At 49.4% G+C, this 22,208-nt stretch overlaps 7 protein-coding genes across 7 annotated transcripts; 5 read left to right on the top strand and 2 right to left on the bottom strand.

The window, feature by feature from the left end:
• Positions 1-94: 94 nt before the first annotated feature.
• Positions 95-712, bottom strand: BO72DRAFT_461164 (thiamine-triphosphatase; the record flags this gene model as incomplete). Its single annotated transcript, XM_040946508.1, has 1 exon — positions 95-712. One exon carries the CDS (start codon positions 710-712, stop codon positions 95-97), a length of 618 nt encoding a protein of 205 aa, XP_040798538.1.
• A 466-nt stretch (positions 713-1,178) lies between these two features.
• BO72DRAFT_498951 (P-loop containing nucleoside triphosphate hydrolase protein) lies at positions 1,179-1,721 on the top strand (the record flags this gene model as incomplete). The annotated part of the gene is made up of 3 exons (XM_040948812.1): positions 1,179-1,215; positions 1,287-1,577; positions 1,642-1,721. The coding sequence occupies 3 exons, from the start codon at positions 1,179-1,181 to the stop codon at positions 1,719-1,721; spliced, it is 408 nt and encodes a 135-aa protein (XP_040798537.1).
• Positions 1,722-2,966: 1,245 nt separating this feature from the next.
• Positions 2,967-4,560, top strand: BO72DRAFT_450594 (uncharacterized protein). The gene is made up of 2 exons (XM_040945288.1): positions 2,967-3,657; positions 3,817-4,560. Exons 1-2 carry the CDS (start codon positions 2,977-2,979, stop codon positions 4,462-4,464), a joined length of 1,329 nt encoding a protein of 442 aa, XP_040798536.1. The 5' UTR covers positions 2,967-2,976; the 3' UTR covers positions 4,465-4,560.
• Positions 4,561-7,509: 2,949 nt separating this feature from the next.
• On the top strand, positions 7,510-9,034 carry BO72DRAFT_470734 (MFS transporter; the record flags this gene model as incomplete). Its single annotated transcript, XM_040947049.1, has 2 exons — positions 7,510-7,753; positions 7,839-9,034. 2 exons carry the CDS (start codon positions 7,510-7,512, stop codon positions 9,032-9,034), a joined length of 1,440 nt encoding a protein of 479 aa, XP_040798535.1.
• Positions 9,035-10,037: 1,003 nt separating this feature from the next.
• Positions 10,038-11,297, top strand: BO72DRAFT_515681 (uncharacterized protein; the record flags this gene model as incomplete). Its single annotated transcript, XM_040949555.1, has 6 exons — positions 10,038-10,222; positions 10,297-10,316; positions 10,360-10,480; positions 10,523-10,562; positions 10,596-11,015; positions 11,130-11,297. The coding sequence occupies exons 1-6, from the start codon at positions 10,107-10,109 to the stop codon at positions 11,295-11,297; spliced, it is 885 nt and encodes a 294-aa protein (XP_040798534.1). The 5' UTR covers positions 10,038-10,106.
• Positions 11,298-12,282: 985 nt separating this feature from the next.
• Positions 12,283-13,138, bottom strand: BO72DRAFT_498947 (uncharacterized protein; the record flags this gene model as incomplete). The annotated part of the gene is made up of 3 exons (XM_040948811.1): positions 12,283-12,393; positions 12,467-12,529; positions 12,671-13,138. 3 exons carry the CDS (start codon positions 13,136-13,138, stop codon positions 12,283-12,285), a joined length of 642 nt encoding a protein of 213 aa, XP_040798533.1.
• Positions 13,139-19,704: 6,566 nt separating this feature from the next.
• On the top strand, positions 19,705-21,509 carry BO72DRAFT_530052 (terpene synthase family protein). The gene is made up of 10 exons (XM_040950277.1): positions 19,705-19,767; positions 19,856-20,129; positions 20,176-20,299; positions 20,351-20,369; positions 20,429-20,623; positions 20,673-20,829; positions 20,879-20,968; positions 21,024-21,057; positions 21,109-21,335; positions 21,394-21,509. The coding sequence occupies exons 2-10, from the start codon at positions 19,969-19,971 to the stop codon at positions 21,461-21,463; spliced, it is 1,077 nt and encodes a 358-aa protein (XP_040798532.1). The 5' UTR covers positions 19,705-19,767; positions 19,856-19,968; the 3' UTR covers positions 21,464-21,509.
• Positions 21,510-22,208: the final 699 nt, after the last annotated feature.

The following is a 22,208-nucleotide window of genomic DNA, read 5'->3' as shown; positions in this document are numbered from 1 at the left end:
ACAAAAGACCTCCCGAGACCCAAGTCCCAGCGCCTAAGACAATCCATAAGTCCCAAACTCACCCCTTCTCAAGCCACAAGAATCATAACCAGCCTTACTTCCCCAGCCCTCTCTCAAAGTAAGCCGTCAACTTCCCCTTGGGCGAACCCACACAAAACGCCCAGTGATACCGTCTCATAAATGCCGTAATCCGTTCATCCATCTCGGCCATCTTCGCCGCTTTGCACCGTTCCCTCTCAATCCTAGGACGATCATCCCTGCAGTCCCACCGCAATTCCAGCTCCGCCTCCCCAACGGTATGCCCAAAGTCCGTGACATCCTGCACGATCGTAAAATCATCGTCCGCGGTCCAGCTCTCGCGTAGTGTCGTAAAGGACGCCATCGGCGTCAGCCCAAACTGGTTCGTCGCGTCGGTTCTCGTTCCGCCCGTGAGCTCGGCCAGGTGGGCAGAGATGGCGGCGGTCGTGGAGAGCTCCTCAAATTTGGAGTTGGAGTAGTCCCCGCCGCGTCGGATCTTGGCCTGCCAGGTGTTGTTGCGTCGGCGGACCCAGACGCCTCTGGTGGAGAGGAAGTCGGCCGAGTCGTAGTAGGTATCGTGGAAGGTTTGCGTGCCGCGGTAGAGGAGGCTGTGGAAGGGCGGGTGGCCGCTGTTGAGGTGGAGCTTGTCGACGGCCAGGCGGCGGAATTTGCGTTCGACTTCTAGGAGGAGCATTTTGATGATATGGGCTTCTTTGTGTGACAATTGAGATGGGTGTTGAATTGGTGTTGTGGGCTGAGGAGATGTACGCTCCCTTTGTCTGTTGTCTTGTCGTGGACTGGATAAGCACGGATTTTGTTTCTGATCTAGAGCTTTGTCAAAGTATCTCAATGCAGCTGTTTCTCGTGTCAATGTTGTGGTGATTTTGTGGGGGGGGGGGGCGAATTTGTTGTGTGCAGTCGATGTAGATGGAGAGAGCACAGACGCGGGGTGGTCTCAGATTACCGAATTCAGTGTCGTAGGCTTTATTCACTACCTAGTACCCTTCAGGAATCCGCTTTAATTCACAGATGACTTTCAGTCTCCCAAGAAAGCCTAGATAAGAAGATTCTGATGTCTCTACTCTCTTACCACCACTACCACTGTCAATATCAACAAAAAACACATACCATCCACGAGCACCACAAGCACCACAAGCACCATGGACCTCCGCCGCTTCTCGCGCATCTATGTCATTGGTAAAAACTCCAATCATCATATACTGAACTCCGTTCTCCTCTCAGCTAAAATAATATTGCTTTGACTACAGGAGCCCCCGGCGCAGGCAAAGGATCGCTGTGCGCCAAGCTCGCAGCCGACTTCGGGTTTCATCATCTACCAGTAGGCGACCTCTTGCGACAGCTAGCTCTTTCTGGCCGCATGGACCCTGAGATCCTCGACAAGATCCAGAGAAGCATCTTGCTGGAGGTGGAAGTCCTCGCACCCATCCTGCGCGAGGCCATCGCAGATCTCAAACAAGCCACCCAAGACAAGCTGCGGCTGCTCATTGACGGAGTGCCACGCGCCCTTGAGCAAGCAGCGCAAATCGAAGAAGCGGCAAGTATGCCCGATGGCTCAGTACAGACTACTAGTGCTCAATGATGAGTTAACGTTTGGCTTTCTAGATCGGCTCGCCCGACCTGGTCTTGTTTTTCGACAGTCCGACCTGTGCCCGATCCGCAGAACGTTATTGGAGACTTTTTGAATGTCCATTGTAGTATACCGAATCGGTCTTCGGAAACCAAGCCAGCTTCGTCATGAACGTCTTTCCAGATATCTTCGATGGCAGACATTTTGCTAGTAGCCGTTTATGATGCCATAGCCCCAACCCAGATATGAGGAAGAGAATAAAATACGAACAGGTATCGTCCGTATTGTTTACTGGCTACTGGCCCGGTCTAAAAACCGGGCCGTACCGGAAGAACACCCACTGGTAAGGGGCCCACTACCAGCGAGCGGGACCCCCCGTTGATCTGCAGTGGGTGGACGGGGTCGCTGCCGAGAGGCGATAGCGGACTATATTGTAACCCCTGGTGCCGCTTTGCATACTGTAGTTTATTTCTCATGAAAATTATAAGCAGAAAATCTAGGTTGGTATGTTTTTTATGAAAAAGTGAGACTGAAGAAGTAGTAAACGAATTGAAAATGCGAAAAGAAAAAGAATATGTGTATTTTGGGCAAGTAAAGGCAAAAGGCAGGATGCGTATTAGAACTACTCACCACGATGCTGATATAACTTGAGAAGAAGAGTATACCGGATAAGATAGAAACAATCTAGTGGGTTCCAGATCGGGCGCTCTAGGCTAGCCTATTGATAACGTGTGCTTACAGGCTAATAAGAAGAATTCTTGAGGCAAGGAGGAAGATATGGAAATTGTGGTACTTGTATGTAAACGGGGGAAAGAGTTTGCGAACCAGGATATAAAGATTAGGTGGTGATGCTCCCCACGCAGGCAGTATAGAGCTGGAGCTCAAGTCTCACGCCACTTTCCATACTCTTCTTACTGAAGTTGAAGTGAAGTACATGCTGAAAAGGTGGAACAACTTCCGTGAAGGAGGGGCCGGTTGTATATGCTTTGCTGAGACGAATTTATAAATTGGTTTTAAGTTGTTCGTGATGACTATTCTCTTTCCTGTACTTACTTATGCTAAACAATTTACGAGAGGACCTCTGTACATCTGGCCTATGTTGGCCGGGGCTTTTAGCCAGTTTCCACAACCACTGTGGAAACGCTAGGAATATCGAAAGCCAGGTGGAGCCTGAAGAGCGCCTTTTCTCTGTCTAAACTAGGTATGTATGGTTGGAGTCACCCGGGCCCGGGCCTCGCCTCCTCGGACCGATTGAGGACAGCTCACCGCCCCGGCCGCCGTGTAGATAAGGTAGGTATACAGTACTAGTAAGGTAATTCCAGTTCCTCCTAGATAGCCTGGAATCACCATCTTCGTGTTCCCCCACACCTATGCCTTCATCAACACCCCAATTCTCAATTACCAAAGTGTCCCGAGTATCGATTCTTGATCTGCCGCCCGAGATCCTCGGCCAAATTTTCCAGGTCTGCTTGCAAGACTCGCGACACACCCTCACCGCCATTCTCCTCACCTGTCAGCGGTTCTACCCCCTCGCCCTTCCCATTCAGTATCACGACCTCAAGCTTTCTTTCCCCTGCCAACCAAAAGTCATATATCTGCACCGCACCTTGCAATCAAACCAGGCATTGGCCTTACTTGTCCGGTCTTTGGTCCTGGATCTTAGGCCGATATACCCCGCTGAATATATCACAATCGACGACTATACGGCGGCAGCCGATGTCCTCACCTGGTGTCGCGCGGTCCGCATCCTGAAGATCTGGGGCGTGGCGTTCCTCGCGCCTAAGGACCGGACCTACTCGCGGACTAAAGCTTTGTCGGGGCAGATTATTGACCTCAGTCGATGGGAAATTCTTAAATATGCTCTCTGGCAGCTCCCTGCCCTAAGAAGGATCGAGCTGGCAAATGAACCTGATTCGCCCGTCTATGGGTTTGATTGTCGCTTCGACTGTCAGCTACGCGGGGAAGAGGAGTTACAAAGATTGCCGGGCACTGGCAGGAAAGTCTTTGAAGCGATCAACGAGAGGGCGCGCAAGCGTGGTGACGCAATACAGGTTTTTCCTTCCCCTTTGTTCTCCTGTCCTTTATCATCTCGATTTTACCCCCCTTCTCTCCCCAACACACTACATTCTACCTTGCTACAATCTATATGAAAGTGATAATAAAAGAGCATCCAGGCTGATCTCAATACTTTCTGGCCCGTGCCGGTACAGAGTGATGTGATCGAGCCACGTCCCATCCCCGGCGACCCGGTCGACTTTTGCGTTGCATTCGGATCAGGATACGCGACTGAGATGGCCGCAGAAACAATCGTCGACAGAAACCTCTTCTCCGCCTGGTTGAAGGCGCATCCGTACGCGCTACGACGTATAATTCTCGGGCATTCTCCATTGGCCGCTGAGTTTCATGCGGCGCGGTCGCGCAACCTACGCACAGTCACCTGTCCCGGGTCCCAGGAACGATTTGTTTCTCCTTCGACGATAGCCGAGCAGCTCCTGAGCCCAACCGTGCCCACGTTTGTCTGGAACCTGTCCTTTCATGAGATGGCGTGCGAAGATTTCGGGGAACGGGAAGAGGACTGGCTGCGGGGAATGGCCAAATTCATTGCCGTCGCTATTCCGGACATTCACCCGGCGCTGCGGACGATTCAGCTCAACCTCGACCCGGACTCGCATCATTTCCTGCCCACCGATCCGGAGGAGTATCCATGGGACCGGATAACACGATTGGAGCAGGAGCTGCGGGTATTGGGGTTGGAATTGAAGTATACACCTCCGAGTGTCACTCGAGAAGAGTATGAAGAGCTTTGCCGCGTGAGTCGGAGGATCCACGATGAAAGGAGAGACACGACCATGGCCTAGAGAGGAGCATCGGCCGTAGGACGATCTTGTGCTTGAAAATGGTAAATCTATTGATTTTTCGGAGCACGATACCTTCGTGCTCAACCTGGCCCAGCCATAAATACCCCTCTCATCCATCCTTTCGTGTGCAGGAACACGATCGGGGACGCTGCCTAAGAGTTCCCCCATTCTAAATCACAGTTCTACATGTAGCTTCGATCGAGTAATACTTGAGGGAGTCGATATTCGACAAACCCTGCCATTGACTTTACAACGGTTGACGAGATTGTTTGACTATAACTCGCGCAGCATAAGTAGGACACCTTAGCTTTGCGCACCAACAAACGATACAGCTGGCACGACGAGGTGCTTACCTCTGCCCCGAGCATAAGAACCACGGACTCCTCTCTCTTAGCAGTATATCAACCACAGAAGCAACTAAGAACACACTACACAGAGCAGAAGCTCGGTCGAGAATAGGGCGATCCTCGCTCTCAGAACATCCGAATCTCAACCCCTACAAAAACATAAACCGAGTGGTAGTTACAAAGAAAATCTATTCTTATCTTCTTCTGCAGCACTCAAACGGACCAAGTAGAGTGATATAGATAAATAACCAGCCATCGACAGACCCATCAACATTGATGTCCGCCTCCACAGTCTTGGTGACGTTCGGATCCACGGCCCCATCCGCGTGCACATCCATCTCCACACTCACAGCGGGCTCGGGCTCCCGCTCTGGCTCCACCACATCCGCCTGAGGCTCGAATTCATCCGTTTCCGTGGCGATGGACACCAGAATATTCCTTCTGTGGGCTCTCACGTATATTTCGGTCACCTTGGAAGGCATGTCTTGGGCTTGTTACCTGATACTGGCACGCCCCTACGAAATGCTGCTCTAGACGGATGGAGGTCGTATTAGTGCGGAGGCGTTGGCTGGGATAAGATTACGCTTCGGGCGTGCTATGGAAATGCAATGGAGCTAAGTTATGGAACCTAATATATGAGCTTTGCGCAGAGCTTTGCGCAGAGCTTCATATAGCAGAAACTTTATCGCCTACTTTAATTGGATATAGAACAAAGGTGAATGCTTAGCGCAATAGGATGACATATCCTCAAGATAAACAGCCAATGTCGGTGATAAAGAACCATTCTAGAAGAAAGTAATGGGATTCGACACGACAAACCACCGGAACAAAGAGATTGTGTAAAGATGACAATGTTACGGGCAATACAAAGAAACATACGACGTGAATCTAGCAGTTTCACCTATCGAAGATACACTGTACAGTTCCTTGAGTGCGGTAATTTGATTCAGGCCAGACTCCTTGCATTGATTGATCAGAATGACCAAAGCTAGCCAGCCGACTTCTGCAGTGTACCCACCTAGTAGTTTCTTGCCTCAATCTCGCCATCAGACTAAATAAAAAAGACATGGTCGAATCGAAGACAGTACATGCCCGAGCTGCTTAGGCTTAAGCGTCGGCCCACAGACTGATCCAAGTGGCCGGAAGAATGGCTGAGCAGCATGCAGGGTAGAATTCAGCCCAAATCCGGGGACAGATCACGGCCACTATTTCCAGGTCGCCAACGCCAGCCATCGCTCAAGTTGATTTTCCGGTGCTACAATGTCTCCAGCACTATTGCTACAACTGAGAACCGCGTCTTTTCCCTTCTTCAGGTCAATACAAATGGTGCCCGAGGTGGACGCGATCAATCGGTACGGAGGTTGGGATGTAGGTGTGTCAACGCGTGAGTGAGAGGGACTACTTGGGTTCACAATATTACATGTTTCCCATAGGCAATGTTTAGCAACGGACAATTCGGCCCGTGGCAAATACAGGGGGCTCATGCCGATTCGGCCATCAACCCCGCCGCTGCGCTTTTCTTGGTCCTCGGCCATCTTCGTGCCGCGATGCAACAAGCCTCCACCCGGAAATGCCGTCTTTGGGTCATACAAAGGTCAATCAACACGTCGGATAATTGAAGGAAGACAAATTAGGGCCGCTCACGTTCCGAATCCACCGGTCAAGGCCTGGAGATATCGAGATCCTCAATGGCGGTGGTCCATACCCGTAGACAAACAATGCGGGACAAAAAAGAAAAAAAAAAAAGAAAAAAAGAAGGGGGGGGAGAGATACGAGAGTCCAAGTTCACAACAAAGGGCAAACAACCACTTTACACAACCGACGGATCTCTTGGCGAATGAACCCTAAGTGGCATAAGCAATGGGTGGGTCTATCTAGTAAGACCGGCCCGCACTCGGCAACAAGAGCCCTCAAAACTGTCAGAAATGTGACGTGACCCGGCATCTTACGTGTGCTGGCTGAGCTGAGACTACTTTAGGCTACAAGTTTCTTCCGATCGAGTCCGGCGCCTGACATTTTAGCCCTAAGTACTGACTAACTTAGCATCCAATCCCACGCGAAAAGCTGACAGGGGCTCTGATCAAGGAACAACAACGAAGCTCTAATTGGTAAGTGTCATGACGCTCCATACCAGACCGCTTCTCCGACGGCAATCCGGGTGGCCAGATGCCTTATCACGGAGACACCGAACGAACATGGGCGAAAGCCTATCTCTGGTAAGAACGCAACCTCCCGAAAAGGGATTCGACGCTAGACTGTACAGTATCTAGCGGACTGCGATAGACTCTCTCCAGCTCTTTCCAGCCCAAAGTGAGCATTGGTGGCACTGTTAGCGCAAGTCCAGAGAGCTGAGGCAACATGCCCCGCCCCCCGTTCGGGAGCATAATATCCAATCCTTTCTTGCCTTCCACTCCTACTCTCTGCTTTCCATTGTCACCCTTCTCACAATTTATTTGTGTTTTCTATGCCCGATCACAGGAAGCAACATGCCAGAAACAGACGTCGAGGTGAGTGTCTATCTTATTTTCCTGGATTGTTGAGACTCGATCCCATAACCGCATCTCATCAGGTGACCCAAATCAACCTGCTGCCCACATGGAAACCCACTAGCCCCGAGGCGGTCGAGAACCGCTATGAGAATGAGTATACCGCGATGATCGTGTCAGATGCTCCTCTAGCGGACTCGGGAACTGGAGAAATGCCACTCCCGCTGACCGACTTGGACCGAGGCATTGTTGGGTGGGATAGTCAAGAAGACCCGTCCATGCCCCTGAACTTCCCCCAAACCCGCAAGTGGATGCTTATCAGCCAGGTGTCGGCGATCACCTTCATCTCTCCCTTGGCTACAACCATTGTGGCCCCGGCCGCTTCGTATATCGATGCCGATCTCGACAATTCGAGTGCAATTCTGTCCAGCTTTGTGACCTCGATCTATCTCTTAGGTGCTTTCTTTTCCCCCAGAACTATCAATTCAACCACTCTTATTCTCCTTGGATTGACCTAACACGTGTATTTGTGGTATGATAGGCTATGTGATCGGACCACTGCTCTTAGGCCCGGCCAGCGAAATCTGGGGTCGACGCCCAGTAATGTCAGCGGCGAATTGGTCCTTTGTGGTCTGGCAGGTATGCTGTGCCCGGGCGCCTACAATAGGAGCATTGATTGGGTTCCGCTTCTTGGCCGGAATCGGAGGGGCAGGATGCATGACACTCAACGGCGGGGTTGTGGCCGACCTGTTCGTGCCGGAAGAACGCGGTGGGGCCAATGCGATCGCGGCGGTGGGGGTGATCTTCGGCCCAGTGCTCGGCCCGATCTGCGGCGGGTTCATTGCCGAACGGGCCGGTTGGCGCTGGGTTTTCTGGACGCTCTGCTGCGCCGGCGGGGTGATCAGCGCCGCCATCGAGCTCTTCAACCGGGAGAGCTACGCCCCCGTGCTGATCGCCCGCAAGACTGCGCGCCTAGCCAAGGCGCTGGGCCGTTCGGATCTACGGTCCGCCTACGAGAGCCAAGATGGGCCGAATCGCAGTAACCGCAGCACCTGGCGCCGGATGCAGCGAGAGCTGACGCGCCCCCTGCGCATGCTCTTCCTCTCGCCCCTTGTGGCGCTGTTCTCCACCTACATGGCCCTGATCTACGGGCTCTTCTACCTGCTCCTGACAACCATCACCACCGTCTACCAGGACACCTACCACTGGTCGCCGGAGCTCACGGGGCTCGCCTACCTAGGCCCCAGCCTGGGATTCCTGGCGGGCCTGCTGAGCATCGCGACCACGAGCGACCGGCTCATCGTCACGTTGACCGCGCGCAACGGCGGTCTCTACGAGCCCGAGATGCGGCTGCCCTTCATGGTGGTCTTCGGCCTGCTGATCCCCGGCGCCCTCTTCTGGTATGGCTGGACGGCTGACCGCGCCGTCTTCTGGCTCGTGCCGTTGATCGGCCTCGTGCCCTTCGGCTTCGGCATGCTGGGCATCTTCTTCGCCATCCAGATGTACATGATCGACGCCTTCCCGCGCTACGCCGCCTCCGCCATGGCCGCCGTCACTGTCTCGCGCTCGCTCCTCGGCCCTCTCCTGCCGCTGGCCGGCCCCCCGCCGTACGACCGTCTGGGCCTGGGCTGGGGCAACTCCCTGCTGGGGTTTATCGCGTTGGCCATGGTCCCCGTGCCGTATTATCTGTGGAAGATGGGCCGGTCCATCCGGCTGAACCATCCCATTGAGCTGTGATCTTGGTTTATCCTACTCCTGCTATGTTGAATCCCCAAACCCCAGATATCATTCGGGAAGGGGACTTGTGACGAATGATGGACTACGCCTCAGGTGGTCAAATTGATCGAAGGGCTTAAGATTCAGGTTGTATACATGATGTGAATGATATAGAAAAGTATAGAAACCCCTTCGTCTAAGTCCCTGTTTACTATAGAGCTTCCGAGATTATAGCTTATTTCAGTCATAGTGAGAGAAAGCAAAATCCGAAGAGATTCGGGTTCCAGTACACAACAAGAAGGATCATTTTCCCCCCGAGGCAACTCTGGCACATTGCCGAATAAGAAGCAGTCTGTGGGTACTGCTTACTATCAAAAGTAGTATTTTACAGTAGAGGAAGGTCCAAACTGAACAGAATAAGAAGTAGTGAAGAAGAGATGTGATAGAAGGGATTTGCTGGTGTCATTCGCCCAACTACTTACCTCCCGGCCGGGTGTATAGCTCAAACACAGCCAGAAGATGGCTAGATACAATATTAGTAGGTTAATAGATGAAGTTGAGTTATACAACTTTGTTTACCGAAACTCTGATATTTTCTTGGTATCTTTTGAGCAACAATAATAACCAATAATCCAAAAATACGCTAATCATACTAGATTAATAAATTAAGCTAAGATTATCTACTTGAGATTTAGATGACCTCTAATCCTATTTTTCCACCTGGTACGTCAAGAACTACAGAACGGACTAGATCATTGCGGTTTAGGCAAGGCAAAAGCACTCTTTATTGCAAGGCTAAGCCGTGAGGTTATGAGTCCCCAATGCTCACGATGTTGATATATGTACAACTCCAGGGGAGGAGGGTTTAACGACGTGACCGTAACCCGAATGAATCAGCGCCGAGATGGGAGCGGGTGCCGTAGTCACATGCTCAGAGCTATCTGAGATCCTTTAAGGCTTCCTTGCTTCCCTTGCCGCAACTTCAACACACTGGGTCTTTTCGCATCTCTTACTGTGATGTCCCCACTATTATATACAGTTTGCTTTCTTCTTTTACATGATTCGGACTACTATAATATAAGTATAGCTGGTTATGGCTCGTATCAGTAAATTAAAAGCCGCGAAGTTTAATGTACACGCCTTAATCAAGCTTCAAGCGGCTATCGAAAAGGATCCGGAGATTGACCTAACCGCGAAATTGCTCTTGAGGTATTCTGATTGTTTAAATAAACTGCGATAGGATGTCCAAGTTGGCAAGTAGTTGTAAGTAGTTCTTTTTTAAGCTATTCAGCCTCTAATATTTGTGTTTCTTTTTCGAAATTTAGAGAATGCGACCGTGATTGAAGGCTACGGAGAAGACGATATTCGCACTTCTATCTGCTTGTCCGACTCGGCTGAGATTATTTTTTTTCTGTCCGATACAGTTCAAAGTCTATTTGGGATGTTTAATTCGGCCGAAATGCAACCGTAAAACCTTACGCAGTGATTAATTGACGTTATAGACTCAAGCAAGGTTGTCTGGAAGGAGTTTTTTGCCTGTCAGAAAATGGTCTTGAGCTGTGGTTATAATATTATTTTAAAGGCTGTACGCAACCTGGACGATACTACTGAATATATAATTCTAGTCTATCTTTACCAGCGTAAGCTGAATATAGCCGCACCAAAGCCTTTTAGTTTAATTCGGTTGAACGATATTTTGCTTATATTTATAACTTACTTGCATTCGACCACGTTGGCGGAGGTGTGGCCATCTCTAACAACAGCCCAAAAGATCTCGATCAAGAAACAACTTATCTTGATCCTGAATGACTTGAGGTCTTTGCCGTATGAAACAGGCAATCCCTTTGGAGAAATCAGGGGCGAAGGTTGTAAGGACATTCGAAGGCATCTTCAACAGAGTAGTAAACCTATTGTAACTGTCGATGAGTTTGAAGATTTTCTCTTCAGCAGTAATCGGGCTGGTGGGGGGGTCTTTGTTGAATTGCTTCGTCAGCTTTTCCCTGTCACCTAATCACCTTCGCCTGCAATAGTCTTTACGCATGGTGACCTTCGTCTAGAAAACATTGCCGTAAATTATAAGAATAATAAATTGACTATTAGTGGACTGATCGATTAGAAATACAGTGGATACTATTCCGAGTATTATGAAGCGATCAGGTGTATAAACTGTATGGCGTCTTATGAAGAAAATGATTGGTACCTATTTATCCCGGATTGTGTTTTATCGAAACGATATATGGATTGGTGGCTGCTTGACCGGGCTCGAGAAGTGAGAGATGTGTAGATAATCATCTGAGATCCCTGATTTCCTTAGTCTTGCAAAGGCCAAGAAAGGGATAGCTCCGGTTATAATACTTGCACCTGAGCCAACTGTGCCTCTGTTCCTTTTAGGGAGGAAAATACTCTTATAGGAGATGTGGAAATAACCGTCGCAGACCCTGTGGTCACCCCTTGAGAGGTGACACAGCTTATAAGACGGGGACTCTGGCACTCCCAATCCAGCCCTAAGTGGATCTAGACTGAGCCCTGTTCTCTCTTAGACCTGGGGGGAAAATGGATCAAGTGGCTCTTTTGTAAGAATTCGTCGCGGACGCTCGGTTCGCTGAGGTACATACAGGCCGCCGGTGGGTCGGGGCGCTGTAGCAGAGCGGACCGCCCCGAACCATGCCAGCTGGCTGTCAATGGGGTACCACTGGATCTCGATGTTTACCTCCTGATGCTACTAGGTACCCCCGCTACATACCGCATTCGGTGACTTAATGCTGGTGCAGCCACACAATGCCTAGCACGCCCATGCCTAGGGTTTCACCCACGAACGGCTTGGATAGGGCGCTGGAGTCCCGCGCGGGAGGGTGGCTCGGCTCGAAAACCTCCCCCGTGAAACCAAGACTTGATCTCTCTGTTAGCTGGCTAATCAATCGTCCCATACCCGGACACAGACCGTGTCCGGGGATGCTGGTACACGTTTGGCGCGGCGGGAATTGAAAGTATGGTCAAGGGGGGGTGAATCAACCATTAATGAGAAATTTGAGAACAGTCAGAATACCACCAAGAACAGCATGATTGGTCCTCTCAGCAGAGGAAGATGCAGTTCAGTAGGACACCAATCTCGAGACGGAGAGCATTGAGACCATAACTCATATGATAGTGTATGTCTCAGTGGCTACGCAGAACCCCCAGGCTCACCTCTCTCAACCCGCAATCCTCGATCAGTAGCTCCTGGTATACCCCAGGGTGGCAAAATTGGCCAATAGATCCGCACACAGTGGTCAGACCTTCTCCTTCCCAGCACGCTTCGTATTTCCCTCGAGTCTGTTCGTCAGCCAGGAAACAGACTGCTTGATATCTTTTCCATTCCCCGCCGCGACAGGGCGGAAGACCTGTGAAGCGAATTAATACTGTTTTGAAAACCATCCAACGAGAAGCATCATATTACGGGAGAACTTGACTTACCCAATCGACGCCTAGCTCATCCAAACGCAGAGCAGCGACCTGCTCTCGGGCGATATCTTCATCCTTTTATTTAGACCAGCAGATGACGAAATCAGCCAACATTCCCCGTAAAGTTCCCCGTAAACCCACTCAGAATTGCGACAGAAGAAACTTTTAAGAAAAAAAAAGAAGAAGAAGAGAAAAGAAAAGAGATTCTGTACTCACCACCACCTCCCCCTTGAACATCACCAGTACCAGCCACGGAATTCCCTGTTTCGCAACAGGAAAAGGCTCTGTCCATCCCTGCACGTGTCGCCCGCGCACCACTCGCCCAAGCTCCTGCCGGAGCTCGTCCAGGGTAATTGGGTCCGCGACATCGACTGCGACAATCAGCGCGTCCACGTCCGCATAGGACTGGGCCGTGAGCACGTGCCAGCGCCCCGGGGCGTCGCCGCCCACGTCCACCATCCGCAGCGCGAGGCCGAGCGAAGGGCTGCTGCCCTCCTCCGCAATGTGATGCTGGCCTTGCAGGTTGAAAGGCCGGATCGGGGTCTCACTGAGGTGCTCGAGGATCGTTCGTTGGCCCGCGCCGAGTAGGCCGATAATGGCTACTTGGGTCAGGGGTCGCGTGTTGTGGGAGGAGGAGGTCAGGCTTCTGAAGAGCGCACGCAGTCGGGAAAGGAATGGGGACATTCGGTCCGGCAGAATTGGGATATTTTGACAGTGGTAATATGGAGAAGGAAAGGGGAAGGGAGGAAGTAAAGAAGGGGAGTCGATCAGGTGTAGTTGCTGTGCCTGTGCGCCACTTTCCGACCTTGGGCGGCCGAATAAGGACACTAACCGGAGCGGGGGGCTAAGCATCAATCCATGCAGGTTCTTTCGGCTACTTACTATAAACATGTTAGTTTATGTATAGCAAGCTAAGAACGAACAAGGTACATGTATATGAGATTCGACTTCAATTTGTATGATCAAGCAACAAAAGACCTCACTCGGAAATAGTAAAAAGGTATTTAACTCGACCAGTCAGACCTGCAAGAAAGACGACGCTTGTATTGCCAAATCAATTATGCAATCATTTCTTATCTACCTCCACTTTGGGCCTCCATCTCGTGCTCGACCACGATCTGATCCGTCCAGTGATCACCAGAACCGGTCGACCCGGAACCAGATGTTACCTCCGCAAGTCACTCGGCAAAATCTCCTCCTGACTGTCGCGTGGCACCGAGGTGGTGGCGAGGATGGTCGGGTCTGTGAGGGATAGCATCATCGAGCGGTGGGAGCGTCCGGGCTTACCTCTCCCTCTCTCGTAAGCACCCGTTGGGTAGGAGCATCCGTGGCTGTAGGAGGCAAGAGACCATCTCCCCAAGAAGAATTGGAGGAGCACTTGTAGAGTCGGGATGCAGAAGGCGATGATAATGAGGTCTGCTTCAACGGTGTAGAAGCATTAGTAATGACAACATGGAGGGTCGAGGGCCTGGGATATACTTGTTCCAGAGAACAGGGGACCAACTTGTGTCTTCGAAGTTGTGGCTAGTCTACCAGATCGGTGGTAAAGAGGGAGTGAGATGGAGAGATACAAGTTGCGTCGGAGACGTTGGCGAGGGCGTTGGTGGGTGTGGTCTTGATGATGGCTGCGCAGGCAGATGTGAAAAGAAAGAATGATCATTAGCCGCAGCCACGGAGAGGAGAGAGATTAAAGGATAAAGCATAAGCCCCAACACGGCACACAACGCCAACTTTTTACACAGTGACATTTGTAGTAGAATGTCAACAGGTATATTTTCTCAATACCAGGCCTAGTCCAAAAACCGGGCTGTACCAGAAGAACACCTACAAATCAGAAATCTACTCCTCTGCTGTAGCACGTATTATTATTATTATACATTTAATTCTTAGCATGTTGTTACTTTATAACTGATTAACCCCAATTTAAGGTAGGTTTTTTACTAGATTTCATCACTTTAGCTATAGTCCCTATTTATAAGACATACGCCAGCCTATTCGGCTGAACCATTCTACTAAGCTATGATTATGTTTTATGTTGTTTTCAGACCTCCAAACCCCATATAAAACTTGGAAAGGAGGCTTGTGACAACAGTATCACAGGTTGGAAAAAAGTCCCAAGACCAAATAGAAGAACAACAAGTCAAAAAAAAACATACAACAGAAGGGATTCGCTGGTGGTCACCCACCCAACTACTAACCTCCCGGCGTGTGGCTTGAGTACGGCTGAGCGGACGGGAAGCCCTATTTTCCACACCCTGTGGTCGTATGTGCTGTTTCCTTCCTTGCTAAGGTATATGATAACTCAAAAAGGGTGCAAGAGAGAACTGCGCGGCAGCCAGCAGTGTAGCACTGTGGGAGCCCGGAAAATAGATCCGAGATTCGCGATCTTGTGGGTGGGGTTTTGATACCACCACTAACCTTAAATAAGCTTCGCCCGACCGTACAAGTACAGCCCTTAATACGTGCTCATTCGAGTCGTAGGCATCGCTTGAGTGACTGTCAAAGAATATTCGCTTACATAAATATCAAGTATTGCAGGAGCATTTCCTCGGTTTGATAGCTTGACAAGCTCTTCATTTTCTGGGCGGGACGACATACTTGCATGCCTTTGTCACGTGATCGTTTTGATACTCGGAAGCAGGGCGTACTGCTATGCCACATTCACAAATGCGACAGGTCAGACATTAGATCTCACCAGTGAGTGTGCAAGTTTCTGAGTCAGAACATGCGACTAGATCAGATTTTTTTCTCCCCACTCGGCATGAGGAAATTGAATGTTTACAAGCTTCGTACAAAGCCTTTCGTAAGAATTCGTCGCGGACGCCCAAGTTCACTGGGGTACAGGTCGCCGATTGGTCGGGGCGGCGTAGCAGAGCGGACCGCCCCGAATCATGAATGTCAATGCCCTTCGATGTTTTGAGACATTTTCCACGCTAGCATTGATTAAGGCAATGAGCAAATCAGGTACCACTGGATCTCAATGGTTACCTCCTGATGGCCCCCACTAAATACTACATTCGGTGACTACTAGGTGTTCATTGTTTGCCAAGAGGCTGCCAATGTCTCCGGTGGCACTCTTGGGGTTTTGTCGAAGAGCGCTACCACCACCAATGGAGCAGTAATTTCCGACCTTTTCGCGTGGCCCCATCCGTCTAGGCTCTCTTAGCAAACCAAAACCACCGATCAAGGTCTCGTTGTCAGGAGCAGTGCTATGGTAAAGGACTTTCAGGGAGAGAAGGCGTGATGGGGTTATTGTTGCGGTCAACATTGCTTAGGGCCTTTGTGAGCGTCGGTGTACTTCGGGCATCTGAATCCGGTAGGGGTAAAATAGCCTGCGTCTTAGACATATATACTGTCCATGCACCTCATCAGGTGGAAGAGGAAGAAATTTTGGTATCATCAGTACTAGCACTGGGCAAGCAACACTGATCATGCGCTGGGTTCTACTTGTTTACTTCTGGCTATTCTGGGTGCCAGCCCAGTCGACCAATACATCATTCCAATCCCTCTTCGTGGTTAAGACAGACACAGACAACAATGGCGGCTGCGCCCAGTACCTTGATCGATTCGAGACATTCATAGCTGAGTGCAAAGAAATGGTCAATGCCGGTTTGCAAGTGTTCGAGGATGCAGCCAAGCCTGTCAGTACCACAGAAGGCTACATTGCACGCAGTTATCTGTGGACCTATTTCAGGATTAATGATGATGCCAAGGCAATGGCGTTGGTGAAGGGTAGGGGAAACGAACCATTTACCTATTTCCTGGATCACACTGCTTATTGAACTCAAGATTACCTCACGACAGTAAAAAAATTCCTCAACGGCGAAACATCCACAACTAAAGCTCATCTGTACTGCAATGATGGATGGCTCGAAAAGGAACATCTGACCGACGCGGCAAAGGATAAAAATGGGATAGATAGATGGAAAGAGTATCCAGACGGCTCTGAGGCCCCACTCGCAAACTATCAGGCGCCGGAATATCGAGAAGACATTTTCTATTTAACTGATGATGGGATATGGGAGCCTATCCCCGATACGGTACCATATTGGTCAGATGACTTGAAAGTCTATATCTTCGATTCGGACTACAAGGGCGGGACCTACTGTACGCCCGCCGCTAACTTGGCAGTAACACAACAAAAAACCGATCCGAATACAATGACCTTTTGTCCTAGGGCCCTCAACAGGAGGACGGATGTTACGATGACTCTCGGATCGAGAGCGCCCACAGCTGGACGGTCCATCCAGTATAACCTTCCCCTTAGTGGCACTCTATATCATGAATTGTTCCACCTCGCGGTTGGAAACGCCATAACTTACGATGTAGATTGTAAGTTCCTGCAAAACTGACAGAAACTTGAAACAATCTCCGACTAACGACTGTCTAAGATCAATTTAGTGAACAGCAGAAGAAGCTCATGAATGATCCCAATCAGCCAGTTGAAGGCCAGACTAAAGACTACGTGAGCCTCATTCGCGAAAATCCAGAGACATATCTCTTCTTCAGCGTGGGATACTGGTATTTCCAGCAGACAAAGTGGGGCACCGCAGCGAAACCGAATAGAAGATGGAGCTTTCATACAGGCGTTGCCCAATTGATCGCATGATAGAAAGCCATTGTGAGGCACTGCAGGTGCAAGCATAAATAGGATGAAAGAGGGAACACCAAAGTGAAAGAAGAAGTGTCTCCCAGATTGCTATGAGCTCTCTGGGTGCGCTGTCTATATCACAAGAACAAGAGCCTGAAACACAATAACCTCATAGCATTCGCAGACGAGGCACCTCGTGAAATTGATAGAAATCCTCCCTCCATTCTAACGCACCGGCTTCAACAAGAACCTCAAAAAGTACTTCGGTTTTATTCTGATGTGTTATAAAGTCTTCTTCCAGGAACCTGAAATCGGCCGCCTTTTCATCTCGCCAGAAGTGCGCCCATAGCATTAGTCGGGCTTTTTGGCCACGCCACAATTCTGTCTGAGTAGCCCATATCTTGTACGGAGTGCGGGTGGAACGTGACCGGCTTGCTGGAATACTAGGTCCCAAAGCTGGTGTTTTGATGCCATGAAATTTGCCAAACCGGGTCTCTTGCTCAGGGGTCATTGCTGCGGGAAGGTAGACCCAATAGAACTGAACAAAGGATGTTTTTAGGTAGTGAAACCAATTTTCTTCTTGTAAGATCTCGTGATAAGAAAGTTGCAGAGCGTTAACTGCCAGGAGAGACTCCCTGAAGAGCTGGGCACACGGCGAATCTTGGAAATCTCTAAGTTCGTCGGGATGTCCCCATACTGAATAGAAGGGTAAATAAAAACACCTATAATTCTAAGGGTTCTGGTAAAAATGCTCGACTTACATGTCACCAGAAGTACTACCCCTGGCTCCTTTTGTGACCTTCCCCAGACTGTTCCCCTGTGGCCTTCGCGTGCACCAACGGTTGAAAATAGCCAGCCCACTGTTCGGCATCAAGCTCCAGCCCCTGGGGAACCTGGAGTTCAGTGATTGCAGTGATTGGACGATATTTGGTGGTCATTCTTGACCGAAAGTCTCGTAAAAGGTTTGTGCAGGATATAGAGAATAGACTCCAGCAAAAGACGTAGGGAACAAAGAGTTGATATGACGGGGGGGGCGCATAGTTATATAGTCCCTACACCATGTCACATGACCCTGTTCACCCCTGTTTGTTTGCGTAGTGGGGGATCGGAAAATGGATATCCCGTCTCATTTTTCCAACATCGAGAAACACCATCGGAAAAAGACAAGACCTTGATGACCTTGGAAGAATGAAAGAAAAATACTAAGATCGATTTTCTACTCATAGAAAATTCCTTGGTTGTGGTTTATACTTTGAACTGACTATGTATATGCTTCATAGGCAGATACGACGTGTCAATTCGGTGATCTCTAGTATCTCTTTTTAGTACTTCTCTATATACTGATCGTCAAAGTTATTGAAACTACTGTCAGGTCTGTTATTAGATGTCCTTGCAATCTTGCTGCCTGCTAGGTATCTTCGAGGCAGTAACTATCTATGTCGAAGTGCCCGATCTCTACTCCTATGCTGAGCGAGCTTCTATATGAGCGCGCGTGGACTAATGTCAAAGAACGAGGTTCGAAAACTGATGTAGATGCAGCCATACATGCGCCAGTAAAGTGTGTATCCAGAATTTGTGAGGAGAGCGTGAAGAGAGATGGATTCCAGCTATCTGAGCACCTATCTAAACTGCCGGCCAAGGCGGTGAGCTGCCCAGCCAATGAGAGGCCAGGCACTCCACAATTTGGGCAGAAAGTTCGGGAGCAGAATCACCTGCTTGCCTCCAATATACTCCCATCTATAAATATGTTCTCCAGCAGAGCTAAAGGACTTATGTACATCTGTAAGAGTCTCTTGCCTCCTCTAGTAGGTGGGCAGCTCACCGCCCTGAGCCGCGTATAGCCAGCCCATCTGAGATAGCCCAAAATATGACTCGGGGCATCTTCTTGCATCTTGACAACATCAACTATAAGGCAACGATGAGCATAGTAGGGAAAGAGATGGAGAGTCCCTACTGAGTATCCAAGATCTTTCCACAATATGCGAAGGCAAGCCTCATATTGTCTGATAATCTGGGAGAATGGATTTGAAATGCCGCGGCGAAGGCAGGTGCAGTGGGGCATCACAACTGCCAAAATGGGCAAGTGGCTGAGTCTGCTGAACCGCTTTTCAATGAATGCTTCACATTGGAGGGAGAAAGACGCCTGACAAGATTCTCCCTTTTATAGCCGCTCGTGGTCAATCGCTGATGGTCGGGGAACTCCGGCATTGAATCAGAAGGCAAATGCAGTAGTTCCCTCTTGAAAAATATGCAGAAGCACCGGGATGAAAAGTTCCAACTCTGAACAAGAGAGCGACTGACTTCTTCCAGAGCTCAGGTGGAAAGCTCCTGGTGCAGGGCATTGCTCGCATTAGATTTTCGCGAGTAAAGATCGACATGCCGGCAAATGTTACTGAGACCCAATGAGTGGGGAAAAGAAGTCGGTCAGCCAAAGAGAGTTTGGATACTTTGTTGCTAAGCGATCCATCCCATCTTCGATGTTGCGAGCCATAATCCTGAATACAGCAAGCAAGCCTCCCCCCAACTGATTGACAAACATTGCCAACCAGGCCGTGTTGTGGCGCTGAGTCCATCCTACTACACTGAATCTTTTAGTATTTCTACAGCCGCGCCACCACATAACGCTTCGTTCAGCTGAACAGCGCGGCAAGACGAAAAGCTGAGGTGGGGAAAAAGAACGAAGATGGAGGCTGTTTTGACACTAGTAGATGGGTCTGAGGAAGTGTGTACCTCACTTAACGGGCTGAGAGCTTGCGACAGCCACTCGATGATACTGACACGAGTACATTCGCTTATCGAAAGTTTTCTAGATCGATCAACAATGCAGATCCTAAGTGGTATAAATTCCACCACGATTCTGCAGAGATCTTGCAGTTGAGCACAGAACAATCTCCCGAAGCCCAACTCAGTCAATACAGGAAAGATGGTGTCGAGTGAAGAAACATTGGCCTTATTCCGGCAGACAATCCGTGGGCAAACAGCCACACTCCCAGACCTATACGCTTTGTTTCCCGAATGGAAGGCTGAAATTCATCCTGACTATGAGAGAGCCCGCGATGAAGTTCTCAATCCGTGGATCGAACGGTAAGTACCAGTCTCACTGTGAGCCACTTTTCTAAATTCATCACAGATGGGTGCCAAATCGAGCTACGAGTCGCAAATTTCGAAAGGCAGACTTTGGAGTCTTCGCTGCTATCTTCTGTGTGCGTTCTTCGTTTGAGGTCCTATGTACTGTGTCTAAAGCCTTCGCATGGGTTAGTCCTCTAATCGTCCATTAAATGACCTTAGCTAAAAGCTTAACACAGTATTTTATCTGGGATGATAGTATGAACCCTGAGAGGTCCTGACTCCGTTAAGCTAGCTTACCGTTGACACGCCTGTAGTTTTCGACTGTGGCATCCTCGCCAACGATAAAGATAAAGCCCAGGAATACAGAGAACAATTAGTACGGTACTTCCACGCCGTCCTCGGGGAGGAAGAAGACATCCCCGATCTGTCATACTTCTCAGAGGAGCTTCAATTTGCCTTGCTATGCTGGAATGAAGTCGCCGATCACATTCGACGCGTGTGCTCAAAAGGTCAATCCGCCTCGCACTCTGACCTTTTCCGAGCTGACAAAGCCTCTAGCCACCCTAAAGGTCCTTCTGGACCAGAAGCTATACTATGTTGAAAGTGTCGATACTGTGGACACGGTCTACTCGGAAAACCACGTTCCATCACTGAAGCAATATCTGAGCCGGCGTGAATGCACTGCCGGGGTGTATCCGGTTATAGCCACAATCCCGTGGGTGAAACGTCGCTGAGCAAAATTTCGCGACTGACAAGAATACTAGCTTCATTTATGGTATCGACATCTCACAACAACAGCTAGATGGCGAGTCGATGCAGTTGTTGTGGAAACATACGTCGTATTTGGTACACATGTTAGTGCACCTGTGCTAGCCATCCCCTTGACCATGAAGCTGAACACTCATGCAGGATCAACGACATGTTTTCGTTGCGCAAAGAGATTGTACGTTCTCTTAAATGCTTTCGTCAATCACTACTAACCATCGACCCTCAGGCGGACGGGCAAATCGAGAATCTCATTCCATTATTAATGCTCAACGAAGGCGTTGACTGCAACACCGCCATGAAGTTAGCTATTATGCTGGTCGATGAGGCAGCACACGGTTTCCATGAGACTGAGAAGCATCTTCGAGCACAACATGACTCTGCACCGCATGAGGAAATTACTGAAGCTTTCCTGGAGGGCTGTAAGAATGTGGTGATGGGGCTGATATATTGGAGGTACGAGTTTGTTTTCGAGTTTTCACACTGAGTGGAAGGTCTTGACTGACAAGTATAGTTATACGGGGCAACGGTATTTCCACCACTCGGAAATCGAAGCTGGAAACACGATTACATTCAGCTTATGAGAATTGAAGTGGCAAAGGCAATCATTGCTGTAACCGACGGCATATGCATTAGTGTCATCTATCTCGTAACCTTTGAGGGTGAGGTAGCTAGGTACAGTACCATACAGAGCCAGAATTGAGCCTAAGATCTTCCAATTATAAGTGAAAGAGTACATTTCTGCTTACTTCCGCAAGTAATTCAGCTTGCAGAGTGTATGGCTCACCACTCGAGTCAGTTGCTAAGGCAATCGGCCAACTCAGGGAGTCTGCGCGTCATGCCGGCGACCTCTCTGCATTTGCATCACCATTAACACACTTTTAGCAACTCTTAGAAACCAAGATTGGATTTGGTGGTGCTTTTCACAATGGCTAGCAGGCGAGAATAGTTCCCCACTCAATTTACGCTTTGGCCAATGCAGTGTACCACCGCTTGCGAAGCTTACCTTGAATAACCCATTTTGTATAGAGCCGATCTCAGCAATATAATGGGTTTCTACGTCTCTTATTTATGGGTTCTCCGATTGATTACCTGATGAAATAAGGCTTGTTCAATATCTTCCTAACTACTCAAAAGTGAGAGTTTGTGGAATGCTTGGGGTTCGAGTCGGAAGCTGCAAGTGAACCGGACCTTGCGGGTATGCATACCTACTGTACCATGCAGGAATCTGTCGAAAAACGTGGACGGCTGTGAGTAGGGAATCTGATATTGAAGCTCTAATTCCAGTCTTTCAAATACTGTTGAATAGTTAATCTTTTACTATCAATA

Source organism: Aspergillus fijiensis, assembly GCF_003184825.1.
Source record: "Aspergillus fijiensis CBS 313.89 unplaced genomic scaffold BO72scaffold_47, whole genome shotgun sequence".
NCBI classification, from domain to species: domain Eukaryota; kingdom Fungi; phylum Ascomycota; class Eurotiomycetes; order Eurotiales; family Aspergillaceae; genus Aspergillus; species Aspergillus fijiensis.
This window is presented reverse-complemented; position numbering and strand designations above follow the sequence as displayed.